The 16,166-nt window shown below is 35.9% G+C and overlaps 1 protein-coding gene across 3 annotated transcripts in view; it reads left to right on the top strand.

The window, feature by feature from the left end:
• The window catches only part of EDIL3 (EGF like repeats and discoidin domains 3), a 223,540-nt gene that overhangs the window by 50,681 nt on the left and 156,693 nt on the right, over positions 1-16,166 (top strand). For 2 of the 3 annotated variants that reach the window (XM_027635018.1, XM_027635016.1), the window contains exon 2: positions 10,164-10,292. In XM_027635018.1, the coding sequence (XP_027490819.1) occupies positions 10,164-10,292 (129 nt within the window). The remainder of the gene's footprint in view (positions 1-10,163; positions 10,293-16,166) is intronic. The other variant, XM_027635017.1, reaches the window with a different exon arrangement.

Genomic DNA, 16,166 nt, shown 5'->3' with positions numbered 1-16,166 from the left:
ACATTTCATTACACTAGTTACAACTACATGACATTATCTGGATGCAGTTAAGAAAGAAAAGCTGCAGATAAACCAAAAAAAACCCCAAAATAGATAGGTTAGGTAAACCCTCCTTGTGTTTCTTCCCACTAGTGAGACAGAGTGGGAAACCAACTTTCTTTCCAGGTCTGCTCCAGGCATGCTGTGGCATCTGGGGTGTATCTGGGATCTTGAAGGGCAGGTAAGTGACTTGGCCTTGAGATTAGAAGCAGTTATAACGCACTTCACTCTTCCAGATAGATATTTTGCAATGTCAGATGAGAACCTCTCTAAGAACGTTTTTTTTGTATTCAGAAGCTGAAAGAGGAGAGTTATTTAGCATACTAGTCAAGGATCTGCATGTATCATTATTAAAATAACTGTTAAGATCCTCTTCCATTTAGTGTACTAAAAGTATCACAATCTCAGTCACTCTGTGAACATCTTTAATTTACACTGTTCTCTGCCAGACTTTATCCTTTTTCATCCTTTTTCAATTACTGTTCCCAGCTCTTCATTTTCAAATATTGTCCATAAGTAGCAGCAAGGGCATACAAGCTGCTACCCACATTTGTTTAGCTTTAGTTTACAATTTACAACAGATAACAAAAATTAAATTAAAAACCACTGCCAAGAATGCGGTTTGTTACTGCAGTGTGGCCACAGTGAGATGGAATTTGTCATAATCTAATTTACCACCTTGGCTAAATCCTTGTTTTAGATGTCTGTGTGTCACATACTGCTGTACAGATTATAGAATCTATACAGGAGTCTTTATATGTGTGAAAGTTTCGGATTTCATTCTGCTTGTAGAACAAGGTGAACGCAATAAGGTAAAAATTGCATCTGTCCTTTCCAGAGACTCTTAGCAGAAATGACCTAAAGGATTTTCATCATTCATCCACATGGGATGCTTACATGCTACTGCCAGCCGCATTGTCCAGAATAAACAGAATCACTTCTTTACTGTAGCTGATAGCTGTAATGCCCTTATTATTTCATATCTCTCACAGGAGGGGCACATATCTGCAGGGCCTGATTAATATTCTGAGTGTGATCAGTAGAATCACCTTCCTATAAAGCCAGAAAGCAAATTATGAAAATCAAAAATACTGTTTTACCTCCTCAAGTGACATATCTTTTTTGATGGTGACAGGACTTTGGTGGTGATGGATCTTAATATCCATGGGGCCAAAAATGCATGAAATGAATACAACAAGACTGGGTAATTATAACAAGGGAAAGTTACAGAATATTTTGCTTTATTCTCTTTAGCTGCAGGGTTTGGTGTAAGAGAAGACGTCATTTTAGAGGGTGTCCGTGTGGGAAAGCATGTTCAGTGCTGGTGTGTTTGGTAAAATGGTCATCTCATGTGTTGGTGGGCTTTGGAAAGGAATCCTTTGTTGCCTCACGTCCTACACTTGCTTTATTCCTGCCTGCAGAGGGGTTTGGTTTTGGAGGAGCTTGATTTAATCCCAAGGACTCAACCTAGAAGTCGAGCTAAAGTGGAGACCCTAATGGTTACTGAGCCTTCTCAACTAATACCAGGTTATCATGGCACCTTTAGGATCACATGGAGGGAAACGATTAAATCTGAAGCAAAATCCACAGATTTCACATAGTGTAGATTCAGAAACTGTATTTTGCATTCAGAACTATTTCTTCAATAGTGTTGGCATGTGTTGTAAGAAGATATCACCAAAGAAGCTATTTAAGAGTGGATATCCAAAAATAGAAGTAACTAGAGGTCAGTGAATACTTTTCAAAGTGTAATGAGAATATGTTTAGAATTTGTGTTCTATGGTATTTCATTTTGGTGAAGATAGAAGGGTATAATGAAACATAATCAGAGTTTTAAAAACTGTTAATGATGACTTTTTAATTGCTCAGCTTTGAAATTTGGATTTACTGAGGATGGGAAAAGATAAATTCACCAGTGTTGAGATTAATAATTGCCTAGCAACCAGTCAATGGATACATCCAATATAGGGAATACAAAGGTAGAACAAACCAAATTCATTTCCATATATATGAAGTACATATAAGTATGTAAGTATAAATATATATGTGTGTTTATGTATAAACATAGACACACACTCTGGTGCTTCCCAGTTGCTAATCTCAAATGCTGTGGAGCATAAAGAAAGAGGAATGGAAAGGAAAACTGTGGATGAAAATTGGGAATATTTATTTAAATTTATAATTCCACAATAAGTATTTGGGTTCTGTTTTAAATAATTTTGTTTCTCTAATGAAGCAAAAGTAGAAACTGGAAAATAATTATCAAGACCAGTATGAATATGTGTATGAATACTTTCAGTCCAGAAGGACAAGAAGGATGGGAAGGTCATAAACTGTAAGATTGTTAATTTTAAAGGACACTATTTGGACCGTGATGCTGATTAGGCAGTGGGTGTGGATTTTTTTCTCTGTGGAAAACAGGGGATGGGCAAGAAAGAAGCTGCCCTGCATCTGATTTCTTCCCTGATCAGGTGTTTGAGGCATTTCCAGAGCCTTGGGAACCATGGGTACTTTAAGTAAAGATTTAGAAAAAGATGATGACCAAAAGCCTTAATGTAGATTAAGTCAAATAAGAAATCTAGATTCCTATATTGACCACCTGGTCTGGATATAGGGGTGGAGCCTACTAACAGCTAGCAGAGAAGCAGGCAGAAGTCCAGCAGATTTTTGACAGAAACCAGTAAAACTGTTTCAGGAGATCTGCAAAACCTAGTAATTCTTGCAATAAATGTAAATATTTTATTAATCAATAAACTTCAAGGGAACAACATAATCTACAATCTCCTGACCATCTTTAAAAGCAAAGGACAAGTGACAGGAAATGACAGTATATTTACATTCTGACTTGGAATCTCTTTTGAAAGATTTAATTGAATGAAACAAATTAATGACAGTTTAGCCTAAGTGCCTTGTGCAGGAAGTCTCAATTTAAACTCTTATTCTTTCCCTTTTCATAAACCCCTTTCATCCCACAGACCTGAACAGGTGCAGAAACTCAGGTTTACCCACCTGAGTGTTAGCAAGTGGCAAATAACAATGTAAACACAGGTGACGTGTGTGACAACCATAAATCAAAGGAATACCTGCAAGGAGTACCTCGGTAATTTTTTGCCAACTTTGTTGAGCATGCAGAGAGAAAAGATGTGGGAGACTGTGTTGATGGGAACTGGGGTATCTTCATTAAAGGCATTTATCAGCTCTCTCCCTTCTTGTGTGGGAAATATCACTGCTGGTGGTGGGTGCTGGTGTGTCACTGGTACCGTCAGCTGATCAATCAGAGGGGGAATATATCTCTTTTTCCTTTGATAAAGCAGTGTCTCGGCTGGTGACAGCTTCTCCCCAAATCCACATGACAGCATGAGCATGAAAGATTTCCCACAAGCTGTAAAAATACTCAGAAGTGTGTTATATAACCACCCCCCCCTTTAATCGCTTTTGATCCATTTTATACTAATAAAGATGTGAAACGACAGGAATAGTTCATCTTTCTTTTTTTTTTTCCCTACAGAGCCTGTTGGCATAGAAATGAATTCTCTGTAACCCATGAAAGAGAGAAAAGTTTACTTTTTAAGCTGTTTTCTGTTTCTAGTTGTGTTTCATATTGTCAAACATCAGATACATATAAAAATCTGTAACAGCAGGTTGAAGTACAGTGGCCTACTGCGCTTTCACATTCAAATGAATAAATTAGCTCATACTGTAGACCTTTGGAAAGGGAAGAGATTATATTTTTTAAGTCAGAAGGGGATTTATTATAATAGAAATTAATCTCTGCAGATATTATTTTAGAGCTCTATTCTAACTCTTAAAATGGAGACACATTTTTACAGTATTGTACTATTAGATTAAATCCAAAGCTTAAGTCAGCACTTCATCTTCACCCAGGATTAATGTTTCAGCCCAGTTCCAGAGTGGAATACAAATGATAATTCTCTGCTTAGAATAATCTGATTTTCTTTTCGTACTCAGGGTTTGACAAGTCAACTGGTGCATCCCCTCAGATTACAAGACCAGAAGTAAAAATTAGAGAAATTTTTTGCACCTGGTTTACACAAGCACTTTTCAGTTCTCCACCACAACTACAAGCTACAGCTTATTCAAGCACATACAGTCTCTTGTGATCTCAGAGGCTTTCAGAAGTAACTACTTTGATTTTTGTGAGACTTGTGATAAAATCATGAACTTCTTACTCCAAGATTAACAATCTCATGTAGTTTTTCTTTCCAATTCATGTGTAGACGTTAAGAATTGATATTACCTGTTCATGCATTTTATAAAACTGTTTAAACAGTGTGCCGTTATTATTCTAGTTAGCAAGTTTGCTGAACTTTTTACCTGCATAGTAAGCAAATCAGCCTAGAAAACAAGCAGAAGGAGGTGTAGATGAGCTATTGGTATATAGAAAATTTATTTTTCAAATAATAAGGGAGATAATTATTCCAACTGTCTTTTTAACTTAGGAAAAAACAAATTAGCTGTCTCACCATAAAATCTGAAAAAAAACCAGCTTACAAATTTCTTTAAAAGAACCTAAGAACTCATTTGTTTCTATGTTCACATTTTGCATCTCTGCACAGGTGTGTATTCAACATGATTAATGGTTCTTCTTCTAAGCAGTAGTTTAGCTGTGGAGAAACAGGTTTGAACTTGGGCACTGGACAGATGGTTCTGTAACTCAAAAAACTAGTAAAGCTCTCTTCCTGAAAATTGATTTTAATGTGAAACTGCTACAGGTAGCAAGTACTTTCTCAGTCTTCTGCTGAAGTTTAGGTGCTCTTCTGGGCTTCATAACCGAGGCTCATTTTTACTGTCCCTAGACCAGATTTGACTGGCGGTTTTCAAGGCTGTTTGTTCTTTGATGCCACCTGGAGATTTCTTCTTTGAAATTAGTTTTATCCCCATGAAAGGGAATGGTTATTATTTTTATTTCTTTTGAAAGGGCTTTAAAAATAAGCCTTATTTCCATTAGCCATGTAGAAAATTGAATAAAAGTATAGCTGCTTTTTAGACAGGAATGATGGTCCATCTGTTCCCTTGAATGGCGAAACCAAGTGCCTGAACTTTATAACACACATCACACAGCTTACCAGTAAAGAGCATTGTGTCTGCCTAAAAACTTGTGTGGCTAACATCCTGAACTCATATGTCATTATGTTTGCAAGTACAACACCAGTGCATTTAGCTGAGTATCAGCTACTGTAAATTTCAGTGCCTCATTATGCAATGCATATTAAGTGTATTCATATTTATATTAATGTATATTATATGAAAGCAGAAATAGGGTCGAATTTTTTCCATGTACACTTTCTGTTTCATGCAACATTCTCTGTTTTTGAATAATGTAAGCAAATCTGACCTGAACACCTGAATGGTCTTTCTTAGTCACTTCTTTCCTTACAGTTTTGAAATGTTGTGAATCCACAGGACTATTTAAAGATGTTTCTTTCTTTGTTATCATGTCATTGTCTCGAGCAGATGTTTCTTACAGCAACACTTCTGCGAGAAATCCTAGTAGTTATCATTCTAGGTGTTAGAAGATAGCTGAGGGAATTTTTTTTCATATTTTTAATTGACAAACATTAGTGAACTGCAAATGAATCAGTGTACAGTAATGGTAGCTGACTGTTCTCTGTACTTTTACAACAAGGAGTGCTTCGTGAAAATGCAGGTGGTTGTGGGATGGAACTTCTCTCTTTGCCCAGTGCATCTTCTTCAGCCTTCATACTACAAAATTTTTTTCCATAAACTGTGAATTTCTGTTCTTGACAAGGATTGAAGGGCTAACTGTTAACATCTTGGTGTGCTGCATTATTTATATGGAAGACTTGATTTTCTTTGTTTCAGGTTGTCCTTTGCTGTCAAGTAAAGGATTACATTCCTCAGTAAAGAATCACACAATTTTTGTGGGGTTTTGTAGGACAAAATAATATGTTATATAAAAGCTTAAAGTTCAACAAAGATTGGGTTTACAGTTTTTACCCAGCTCCTCACCATTGCTTGCTTGTGGAAAGAAGCAATTCAGTATTTTATTGAAAAGGATGTGGTTTAAGAGTGGTTATGTGAAGGTACATCATGGAGTGCAATGGACTTAAAGAATAGTTCTTCTCCAAGTGCTTCTATAAAAGAGATCCATGCTCATTGATTGAGTTATTCGCTAAGGACAAAAACATCATGGTCTTAAAAAAAATATTCTAGTTGTTATTAGAGAGCAAATATAATAGCATTTTATTTGAGTTTTGCCGTATAGTTTTTCCTGAGTTTGGAGAATTAAAATTCTAATTTTTGAGTATGTGTGGATCTCCACTTTAATTTTATTCTTTTTGTCATGCTCTTTTTATTCTTAACCAATTACTATTTCCAAAGAGAGGATGAACAATTCACTCGAGGATTTATTTGACTTAAGAAGTTCTGAAGAAATTAACAATGTGAGGAAAAATAATAATTAAAAAAAAAACAAAACCAAATTTAGTATACTCTGAATGTTTTGTCTGCCCCTCAATACAGTGAGGTCTGTGATAATGCAGATTGCATTTCTGCCTGTCTCGTATTGGCCTTTTTAGCCACCAGTGCACTTGTAACAAACGTGGATAGAGCCCTTCCCAAATCTTTGTTTGTGAAGCCTAGCCATGAGTGAGTGAGTGAGTCCATGAATTATGTCATCAAAAAGGAGGAAAAGTGTATGTATATACATACATAATTTAATTTATAAAATAAACTTCATATATAAAATTGATTCAAAGCAAACATTCCCTAAAAGAGGTAAATTCAAAGTGGTTATGAGTTCTACCAGCCTGGGGGCAAAAAGGTGAGGGTGTGTGAGCTCATCCTTCACTGACTCTGCTCCACAAGTCCCTGCACTGAATCTCAGTGGCTTTGATGCAATGAGATTTTACTGACTGAGAATTTCCTAGGGATGACATGAAGGCAGCAATAGCTGTAGCACATGGTTTATGCACAGTCTTCAGACACGCTTTTACACCTGAGTGGCCACTTAATGAAAAGTGAAGGGTTAGTCAGACACAGGAAAGAAAAAGTATGAAAGATTGTTTTTATTTGACAGTTGCATTTTACTGGACTCCTTTCAGAGTGTCTTAATTATGTACAATAATAATTTTTATTTTTATGTTTTTATTTTTAATAATTGAGTTTCTCTTAGAGTGTTTGTTTAATTTACAGAAATTTGTCATATTACACAGTCTGTTACACAAACAGCAAATTGCCTGTCACTGCGGAAAGTCGTCAGCACAGAGCACAGTTCTGTAAGAGCTACTGTAAAGGATATATTTTTTGGTGTTTATTTTATTCTTTCATTCACAACGGTTCTCATGTGAAATTCTAAAACCATTGTTGTGTTAAAAGCTGTGTTGCATTTTAATGGTAACAAATCCCTTCATCAGTTGTGTTAAGACAAAGTGCACCCATATAAGCTCTTCTTACTAAGAACAACCTTCAAAATCAGAATCTGTTCATCAAACTGAGGGAAATGTGTAACAAATTAATTTCAATATTTCAACATGAACATCCTCTCAAGAGGCACAAAATGTAAATCAAGGGGAATATTGTTGATTCAAAGGTGATATTTATTTTGTTCAGTACAATTTCACACACATTAAGTTATATGTAAGGGAGATAATATTTTCTGTGATTTTTTACTAATTTAAGTATCAAAATTTGCACAGCCTCGTACCTTGTCTTAATTAGAATTGTGCAGCTTCTCATTTTTCTGACTGCATCATATTTGATTTCATACCATGGTGTATTTTAACCATTCCCTCTTTAGTCCTGTTTAGCATAGTGAGACAGGCCAGGCAATTTTTTTTTTGTTGGAACCTTTTGTCTCTTGTGTTTTCTTCCTTTTTTTGTCCTATTTTGTTTAGATGTGTGCTGTATTCATATTATTTCTGTAATATGACATCATGTCATTATAAAAATTGTGCCCATGAATGACAAACCAAGGTGGTGTGTCTAAAGATCAATTAGTGCAGTTATTTCCTGAACATGGAAATAAATGACTGTTGACAGAGGACAGCCTCTGCTTTATTAGTCTCAAACTGCAGGTCAGGTCACTTTACTTCAGACTGAAAAGGCCAGCATGGATTTTCAGAAAAATGAAAACTACACAATTAAGTGTGCACTCTTTGGTCATTGTAGGAGATTTCAGTTTCTGGAAATATAGTGGAAAACTGAGTATGCAGTCTGCTTGTCAGTTAACATAAAATTTAAAAATGGAGAAAGTATTTGTCTTTTATCTTCCTTTTTTTTTTCTTTTTTCTTTCTCAATAGCATAATTAAAATCAGAAGGACACTGAATTGGGAAATACGTAGCAAATATGTCCTCTCTCACTTTAATCAGAATATCCATACGGATTTGCATAATAAGTGTTCCTGCTCCAGATGCTGTTTAGCTTATTAATTTAATTAGAGGTATGGGAATACAGTTGTCAGAGCATTTGTTTGATATTATCTGTTCTTTCACAACCAAATGTCTAAACCCCATAAAGGAATAAACAAGCATCTTTTGCTACCTCAGTGATGCAACAAAAGGAGAAAATGAAAAGTTTTGACTTATTTAGAATTAGTTAGGAAGATAAATAATGTCTGATACTTAGACAGGTAATATTTTATGTCATTTACTATTTTCAAATAGCTTTGCTTCTCCATCAGCCGGGCAGTCTTCAAGACAAAACTGTTAATTCCAAGTACATAAGCTCATTACAATTCTCTGTCTCACAAGGCCAGATTAGAGAAGACAAATTAAAATTAAATAAAACTAAAAGTAACCCAGCACAACTCAAGTTTTTTGCAACTGATGTACAGAATTTGTAAAGGCAATTTCATATGTCAGTTGCATTTCTCACGATTGTTAAAACTGAAGCACTAATCTGAAGTTTATGTGCCAGAAAGATTTTGAAATATTAAGTTCTCTTACCACCACTATAGTCCAAAACATGCAATACTGTCAGTACTACTCACATAAACAAGGGAATTTTTCTAACTCTTTTCAGTTACATGGCTAAACTGCCAGTCCTTTTGCCATGCTAAAGGACTGGCAACTTTTCAATTTAAAAAGCATGCAAAATAATGTACTTATTTTTAAATAATTACCGGATCTTTCTTTCAGATGCATTTACTGCACAAATTATTAGTATTTCTAAAAGCAATGCTGAGCAATTGAGAGTACAAATTTGTCTTCTAAAATGAAGTTTGAGTTAAATAAAAATGCATCTAAATACATGTTTGATTATCAAGAAAAAGTATTAAATTGAAACTGACTAAAGTCTAGGGCATTCTTTAGGATTAATTCCACTTATCCTATTGGTGTGAGGATTCAGTCTTGCATTTCTTTGTATTTGTAGAACTTTAAAACAATCCTGTGATGCATCTTTAAGGATTTGCATCTGTTGATTACTTTGATGCTAATTGAACAACTGACGTGAAACATAGCTTTGTTTCTTTTTATTTTTTTTTTCTGATTCTGTAGTCAAAATGGATTATGGAGTAACTTGTCAAACTTCTCTGGGACATGGAGGGCATTGCTGAGGGGCACTGAGGGACTGTGGCTTCTCAGGTTCTTTTGCCTCCATCCCTGCAATGGAGTTAGTGGGTCTGCTGGCCTGAATTCAGTGGCTGATATGAATCAAAGCTGTACCACCGAGTGACTTCAGGGTGTGTAAATGTGGAGCACATGGCGATGTAACCACAGCCACAGTTGTTTGCTCAAAAACCAGGTGATAAGCCAATAGCCTGAATTGAAATCACCTCTCAGCTTTACAATGAAGAGAAGTAAAATTCTGGGTAAATTCCTTTCCGAGGCTATATACATGTCTTTACACAGGAGAAAGCAAAAGATTACCTTTTGCCATTGTATTTGTAAATGAATAGCTGTCATTGAGTCTAAGGGAATCAAATTTTGTGTAATGGAAGACTAGGGAAAGATGATTACACAGAGGTGTGCTGTTAAATAAATATAAAATTGGATTAACCAGAAGTTATTCAAGGGACATAGAGTTTCTCATTCCTTTCTCTTCTTGGCTCCAAGTAATCTGCCATATTTGGAGCTTGTGCATAACTTTTGGTGACTTTTATAACAAGAACCTTGTTTTTTCTTCCCCTTTATCCCACAGCGGATGTGTGTGACTCCAACCCCTGCCAGAATGGTGGCATCTGTCTGTCAGGGCTGAGTGATGATTTCTACTCCTGTGAGTGTCCTGAGGGCTTCATGGACCCCAACTGCTCTAGCCTTGTGGAGGTTGGTAAGTGGAAACTTTAAACTCTGAAATAGTTGTTTTAAATACTCCATTAATCTGTGACTGCCCAATCAGTGATCACATCCATGGCATTTTCTGTGGCAATGGGTTCATTACATTATTCATTATTGTTTGGTAAACCTTACATCTGTATCATAGATATCTACATAATAATCAACAAACCGTTAAAACAGCATTTGAGACTATCTGTAGAACTCAGGAAAGTTCAGTGCTCTACTTTACAAAAAGATCATAGTGGTGCCCCAAAATGTCCAACATTTCTCAAAGATCATTGTAAATAGATACTCCTATGTATCCTCCTGCAGCCAATGCCATTTCTGATAGTTTTATGCCAATGTCCAGAGTAAAGATTAATTACTTAAACATGAGAAATGACAGCAACAGCACAGGAGAAAACAGAATAACACTTAGTAGACACTTGTTTGAATTTCAAAACAGTTACCCATCTGGAGGCTGTAATTAATCATTAGATGAGTCCATAGAGTGCAAGGCAAATGTACAGAAATTCTGTGATGTGCATTTGACTCAGAGTAAACCTGAATATGAGTGGTAGCTCCAAAACACCTGGCAGGTTGGGTGTTTTCTTAAGAAAACTTAAATCAAAATTTAAGGAAAAGATGGTAGACAGATCATTGTAAGTTGACTGAATTCTTATATTAACCCAAAGATGTATGTGGAGCAAAATGCTTAAAATGTCACGACTGGGCTCAGCACCTCTCTAAGGTTGCAACTGTCCTAAATCTGTGTGGTTCTCATTTTTTGATAAATAAATAAAGTCTACACAGGCACAACCTGAATATGATATTCTGAGGATTAAGTATATCTCTATCATGAGAAACAGCAAGCAGAACTCAGTCCAGGAATGCTACCACTGTTCTGAGAGTGAATTCTAAGTCTCCACAATGCAATTTTAAGGCAGTTTGGATTTGATTTAATTTGATTTACCTGAAGATAAGCTTTCTACAAACAAATGGAATTAATTCCTGTGGTTGGCCAACTTTTGTCAGACACCAACTGCACTTTTTTCTGTCTCTAAAATGTCATTGTAGCTGGTTACTATCTAACATTTGAATCGCACAAGAAAGTGCTTGTTCACTTAGTGCAGCCATACAAGAAGCCAGAAGATACTGCAACAAAATCCCATTTTCCATCCCTTTCCCTATCATTTTTATGAGTGCTTGAAGTGCCTGAATTTATCCTACAGGTGTAGGTTATGCTGCCTTAAAATGGCCTTGACATGGCTTTACTTCAGGAAACTTTTGGATTTATTGTGTGCTTGGTTGGCAGGAAATTGCATTGCACTTAACTAGGAGGATGGCATGAGTGAATCTCAGATAAAAGGGTACTGTGAGAGTTGCCACCGTAATTAACAAAGGAGTATTAACAAGGCTTTAAAAAATGCACATATACTTAACTAAAATCTTAAGCACTCAGCGAAAACTCAGTTTGGTAAACAGAGTAAAGCATAAGTAAACACACTGATGGTATGTGGCAATCACAACACTTACACAGGCAGGATGTTGCATTGCTAGTTTAAAATCCATAGGGAATATCTACTGAAAAACACTGGTTAAGTAAAGAACTTGCTAATATTTCTATATTAACTAAAATCCAAAGTGTTGATGTAGCTTGTATTTGTCTTATGTGATTATGCTACATGTATGGATTCACAGTCTAGCCTCGTCAAAAACTTTAAAAATAAGTTTTGAAATATTCTCTTACTTTTTAGTAAAAGGGTATTCAGCATTATGTTCCCCTAGGGAGTCATATAAGTGATTGAAAAAAATGGTGTTTTAAGATAATATTTTTATTTTTTCCTATTAAAATGATGGTGATAAATGTAAGCTATTAGTAAATTATACTCTGTTAATTGAAACATGAGAGTATTTCAAGTAAAATAACCTGTTGAAAGGTGGTCTGTGAGGAGTCCAGGAGTGCCAGACCCTGAGTGATCACTTTTAACTAGGAGTATTTATTGGATGAAAGATTTAAGAAGGAATGCTCTTGAAGCAAAGTGTTTTCTGTACCCCCCTCATTACAGACTCCACTATTGGACTTTATTCAGCCCTGATGACAGGATATAATGTTGATCTCTGGACACCAGCAGGAAAGTCACAAATTTTCAAGGGACATAACTTAAAATATGAGGATTTCACAGTAAAAGACAACAGGGATTAATTAATGCATTACTCATGCAGTAATGTGGGTAAACAAAAGGAATCTCATTCCGATAGGAAGTTATGAACTCATGTAAAGGCTAAATAGATTAACAAAGATAAAAGACAGTTTGGGAGCTGTATGGATAGTTCAAAGTCTGAAAATGTAGCTCTCCTTTGCTGTCTTAATAGAACTGGCCTGATCATAATACCTTATTTCAGTCTAAGAATATTAATTATTGCTGGTTTTTTACACATTTATCAATGAAAAATCATGAGTTTTCTGCCATACTCCATGTTTTCTGGTCCTGTAACTTTAAGTGTATCTAAAACAACCAAAGTTTTTGTAAAATGTTTGTCATAGTAATTTGTATGTTTGAAATTGCTAATTCTATTCTGATCCTACTCTTTCTCTAATGGCAACTCCACCTTATTTCCTATGTTTCCTTATATTATATATTGTACATAGTCATGCTAAAGGAGTTGAGGTGAGGCGTCAGATGTGTAATATCACCCTATTTTTGCAGCCAGGTCATTTCAGTGGTCAGTGTATCCTAACAGATTCTAAATATCTGATAAACCGGCAGAGAATAAAATAGAGGCAGATCGGAAAATGTACACTGTAGTTGTTTTTAGTGTAGCACATCCTCCAGCAAGGTAGAAAAGGATTTAGCTAAACAGGTAAAAGGTTATTATATCAAGCATCCCAAATAGCAGGATTATCCCAAAGATAATGAGAATGCTATGGCTTGAGTTAACTCTTTAGCAAACATCTATGTAGATATATGGAAACATTAATTTTAAACTAGATTGAAAAATATTTTCAATTATTTAACATTAGCATTGAAGTGCATTACAGAGAAGTTGACAGACTTTACATCCTTTAAGTAACTCATGAGTAATTCTCAGGAATTGTGTAAATTAAAGAAATACCATAAACAACAACCATTACAGAAAATTAAAAGTCTTTAATTAATATTGTTCAAAAAAACTCTTAATGTGCTTCCTGATCATCATGGGTAGTTGATGAAGGAAAAACAGATTAGCCATGGACAGTACATGGGGGGAGCAATGATGGTGTGTCTGTAAACATTCAAATGATATGGATGGAAGGTTTTTTGACATAGAAATCATTCCAGTTTTGTTTAGTGTGTGCACAGGGGAAAACAGGGACAGAAATACATGATCGATGATGAAAAAAGAGCAGCTAAGTTTAGTGTACTGCGAGGTTACCAGAGTTCAGACCATGAGTGACGATGTTGTTCACTTTTGAAAAATAAGCGTCTTAAAATCACTCAGTTTTGATCTCCCAAATCTGAAATTCAGTAACTGTCTGAGAGGATAAACTGGAAAACATGTTTGGTTTGTGTAAGTGGAGAAATAAATGATGTAAAGGGTAGAGGAGCCGTGAGCATGTTAGAGAAGAGGTGGGAACACTCTCCCAGGCTGCATTCAAATAGGTTGTTGGTGTCCTTTTGGAAAGTATCTGTGTCTTTTACATCAACTCTCAGTACCTGCTGAAAGGAACTTGTTATTGAAAAGCATGGTAAAAATGTCTGTGTGCATTCTAGAAGGATGGAAAGGCAAGTTAATGATCTTATAAAATGCAGGGAACCTGGGTCTAAGTGCAGCTGAGTGAAGGGAGGAGAGCTGAAAGGTGAAACAGAGATGCCAGCTGATATCTTTATTTTGCCAAGTGATTAAGAAGTGATTGTGGGTTCCTTGTTTATCACATTGCAGTGCTTCCCGTATCAGTTTATTCTTTCCAAAATCCAAAGGAAACTGTTTCTTTGACAGCTGCTCTCTCTGAGCCAGAGAAGCAAGAATCAAAGGAGTTCCTCTCTTTTCATGCTGCTAAATAAAAATTCAGTGAGATGGATTAGACCCAGAGTGCTCTAATCTGCTTGCTTTGCATCTTTGTTTATAGAACCCAACTCTCTCTTTTTGTTGTCCTGACCTCTACACTGACAGGAAAAGGGCTTCTGAAAAAAATTAGTACAGATAAAATTCCTGTCATTTGTTTCCAGTCAATATTGCAGATTCTTTTTAATGCTATGAACAGAAATGACTGAGTGATTTCAAAGATGTTTTTATAGTCTTAAAATACATGATTTTTCTTAAAGAAGGAGGGTTACTTGCACCACATATTGAACATATGTAGTAATGGATTTTCTAAGGTGGAATTAGTGAAATGAAACCATTCTAACAAAAGACTTCTAGTAACTTCTTGTCTGTCATGTGAAGCTGGTGTGCAATTGATATGAAAGTAGCTGTATTACTTCTAAATAAGGCAGCCTGAAATAATGCAAATTAAAGCACTGACTCACAAAATCAGAGTAGTTGAAGATGTGAGGCACTTTGGGAGGTCTGTAGTCTAAGCCCCTTTCTTCATGGATGATCCAGGGGTGCAGGTTTCTCAGTGCCATGTCCAGTTGCGTTTTGAATATTGCCAAGGATGGAGACTTTGCAGCTTGTCATGCCAGTGTTTAATCATCTGCACAGTGAAAAAAGCAAGGAAACAGCAGACAGACCCAAAACACCCAAATAAGTTTAAGAGTAGTTTTGTGAAATTTAGTTTCTTCTCATTGTCTTTTGTGCTGTCACTATGGTAGCACTGAGAAGTCCTGGGCTCTGTCATCTTTATTTCTGTGAGACTTTTCTTCCGACGCTTGACAGTCTGACTTCAGAGAAATAACCACATCACCTAGCCTGTTGGCAATGTTCTCCCTAGTAGAATACAGTCCTAGGTGCAGATTGACCAGGATATTGGAAAATAGAGTTTGGACTCCAGATTTCTACATCTGTTAATGTGTGATGTCACCCAAATTGACTATATTTATTTCTATAGCGACAGAATCTAGGCAAAGACTTATTCACCACCTTTCTTACTGTCAACAGGGAGATTTTATTATAAGACTGTGGGTTCTTCTTCAGTGAAGTGTCATGCTCTACTCTTGATATATTTGGAAAAATAGAAAAGGAGATGATTTTCTGTTTGCTTATATTTTTATTCTTAAAGATTATTTCAGTGGTTCTACTGGTAAAAAAAAAGGTGCATCATCAGATTGGTGAGGTGGGCCTGTGTTTATTTGAACTGAGGAAGAATAATCAGGTTTCATGGTCAAAGGTTGGTCTCTTCTGGGAAAAGAGGGAGAGGGAGTGGTAGAGGAGGGATTGAAAAAACAAACCTTTTCCTGCTGGGCTCTCTCTGTAGTGTTTGTTTCAATTCTGAGCTGATTCTGTCTTTCTTTGTGGGCAAAGTGTGAAAGCGTGAGTGCTTCCAGTTCTGAGCAATGAAAGTAAAGTGGAGCCCTATCAGTATGGCACCCAATTAAAATGATTTTGTGTGAATCTGATTTCTGGTTTTGTGTTTCTGGTGGGAAAGACACTCAAGGTATTGAAAACCACTTCTGTGTTACTTTCCTTACAATAAGATTCTGCAGTATGAGTATGGACTGGTAATATTCCTTCTAGTAAGTCTATAGCAGTTGGACATTCAGTATGTTGAGGGCATTTCTCAGTATTCTATTCTGAAGCCTATAGCCTATAGTTTCACATTTCCGTTATAGAAGTGTTTTATGTGGAATTAGCTACGAACCACATATTTTAAACAGAAATTATCACATAATCAAGATGTTCTCAAAGGTTATGAAATGCTGTTAAAAGCAATCAATACAAAATAATAAAAATAATTTGATGAATT

Source organism: Corapipo altera, unplaced genomic scaffold, assembly GCF_003945725.1.
Source record: "Corapipo altera isolate COAL_440 unplaced genomic scaffold, ASM394572v1 61411, whole genome shotgun sequence".
NCBI lineage: Eukaryota > Metazoa > Chordata > Aves > Passeriformes > Pipridae > Corapipo > Corapipo altera.
This window is presented reverse-complemented; position numbering and strand designations above follow the sequence as displayed.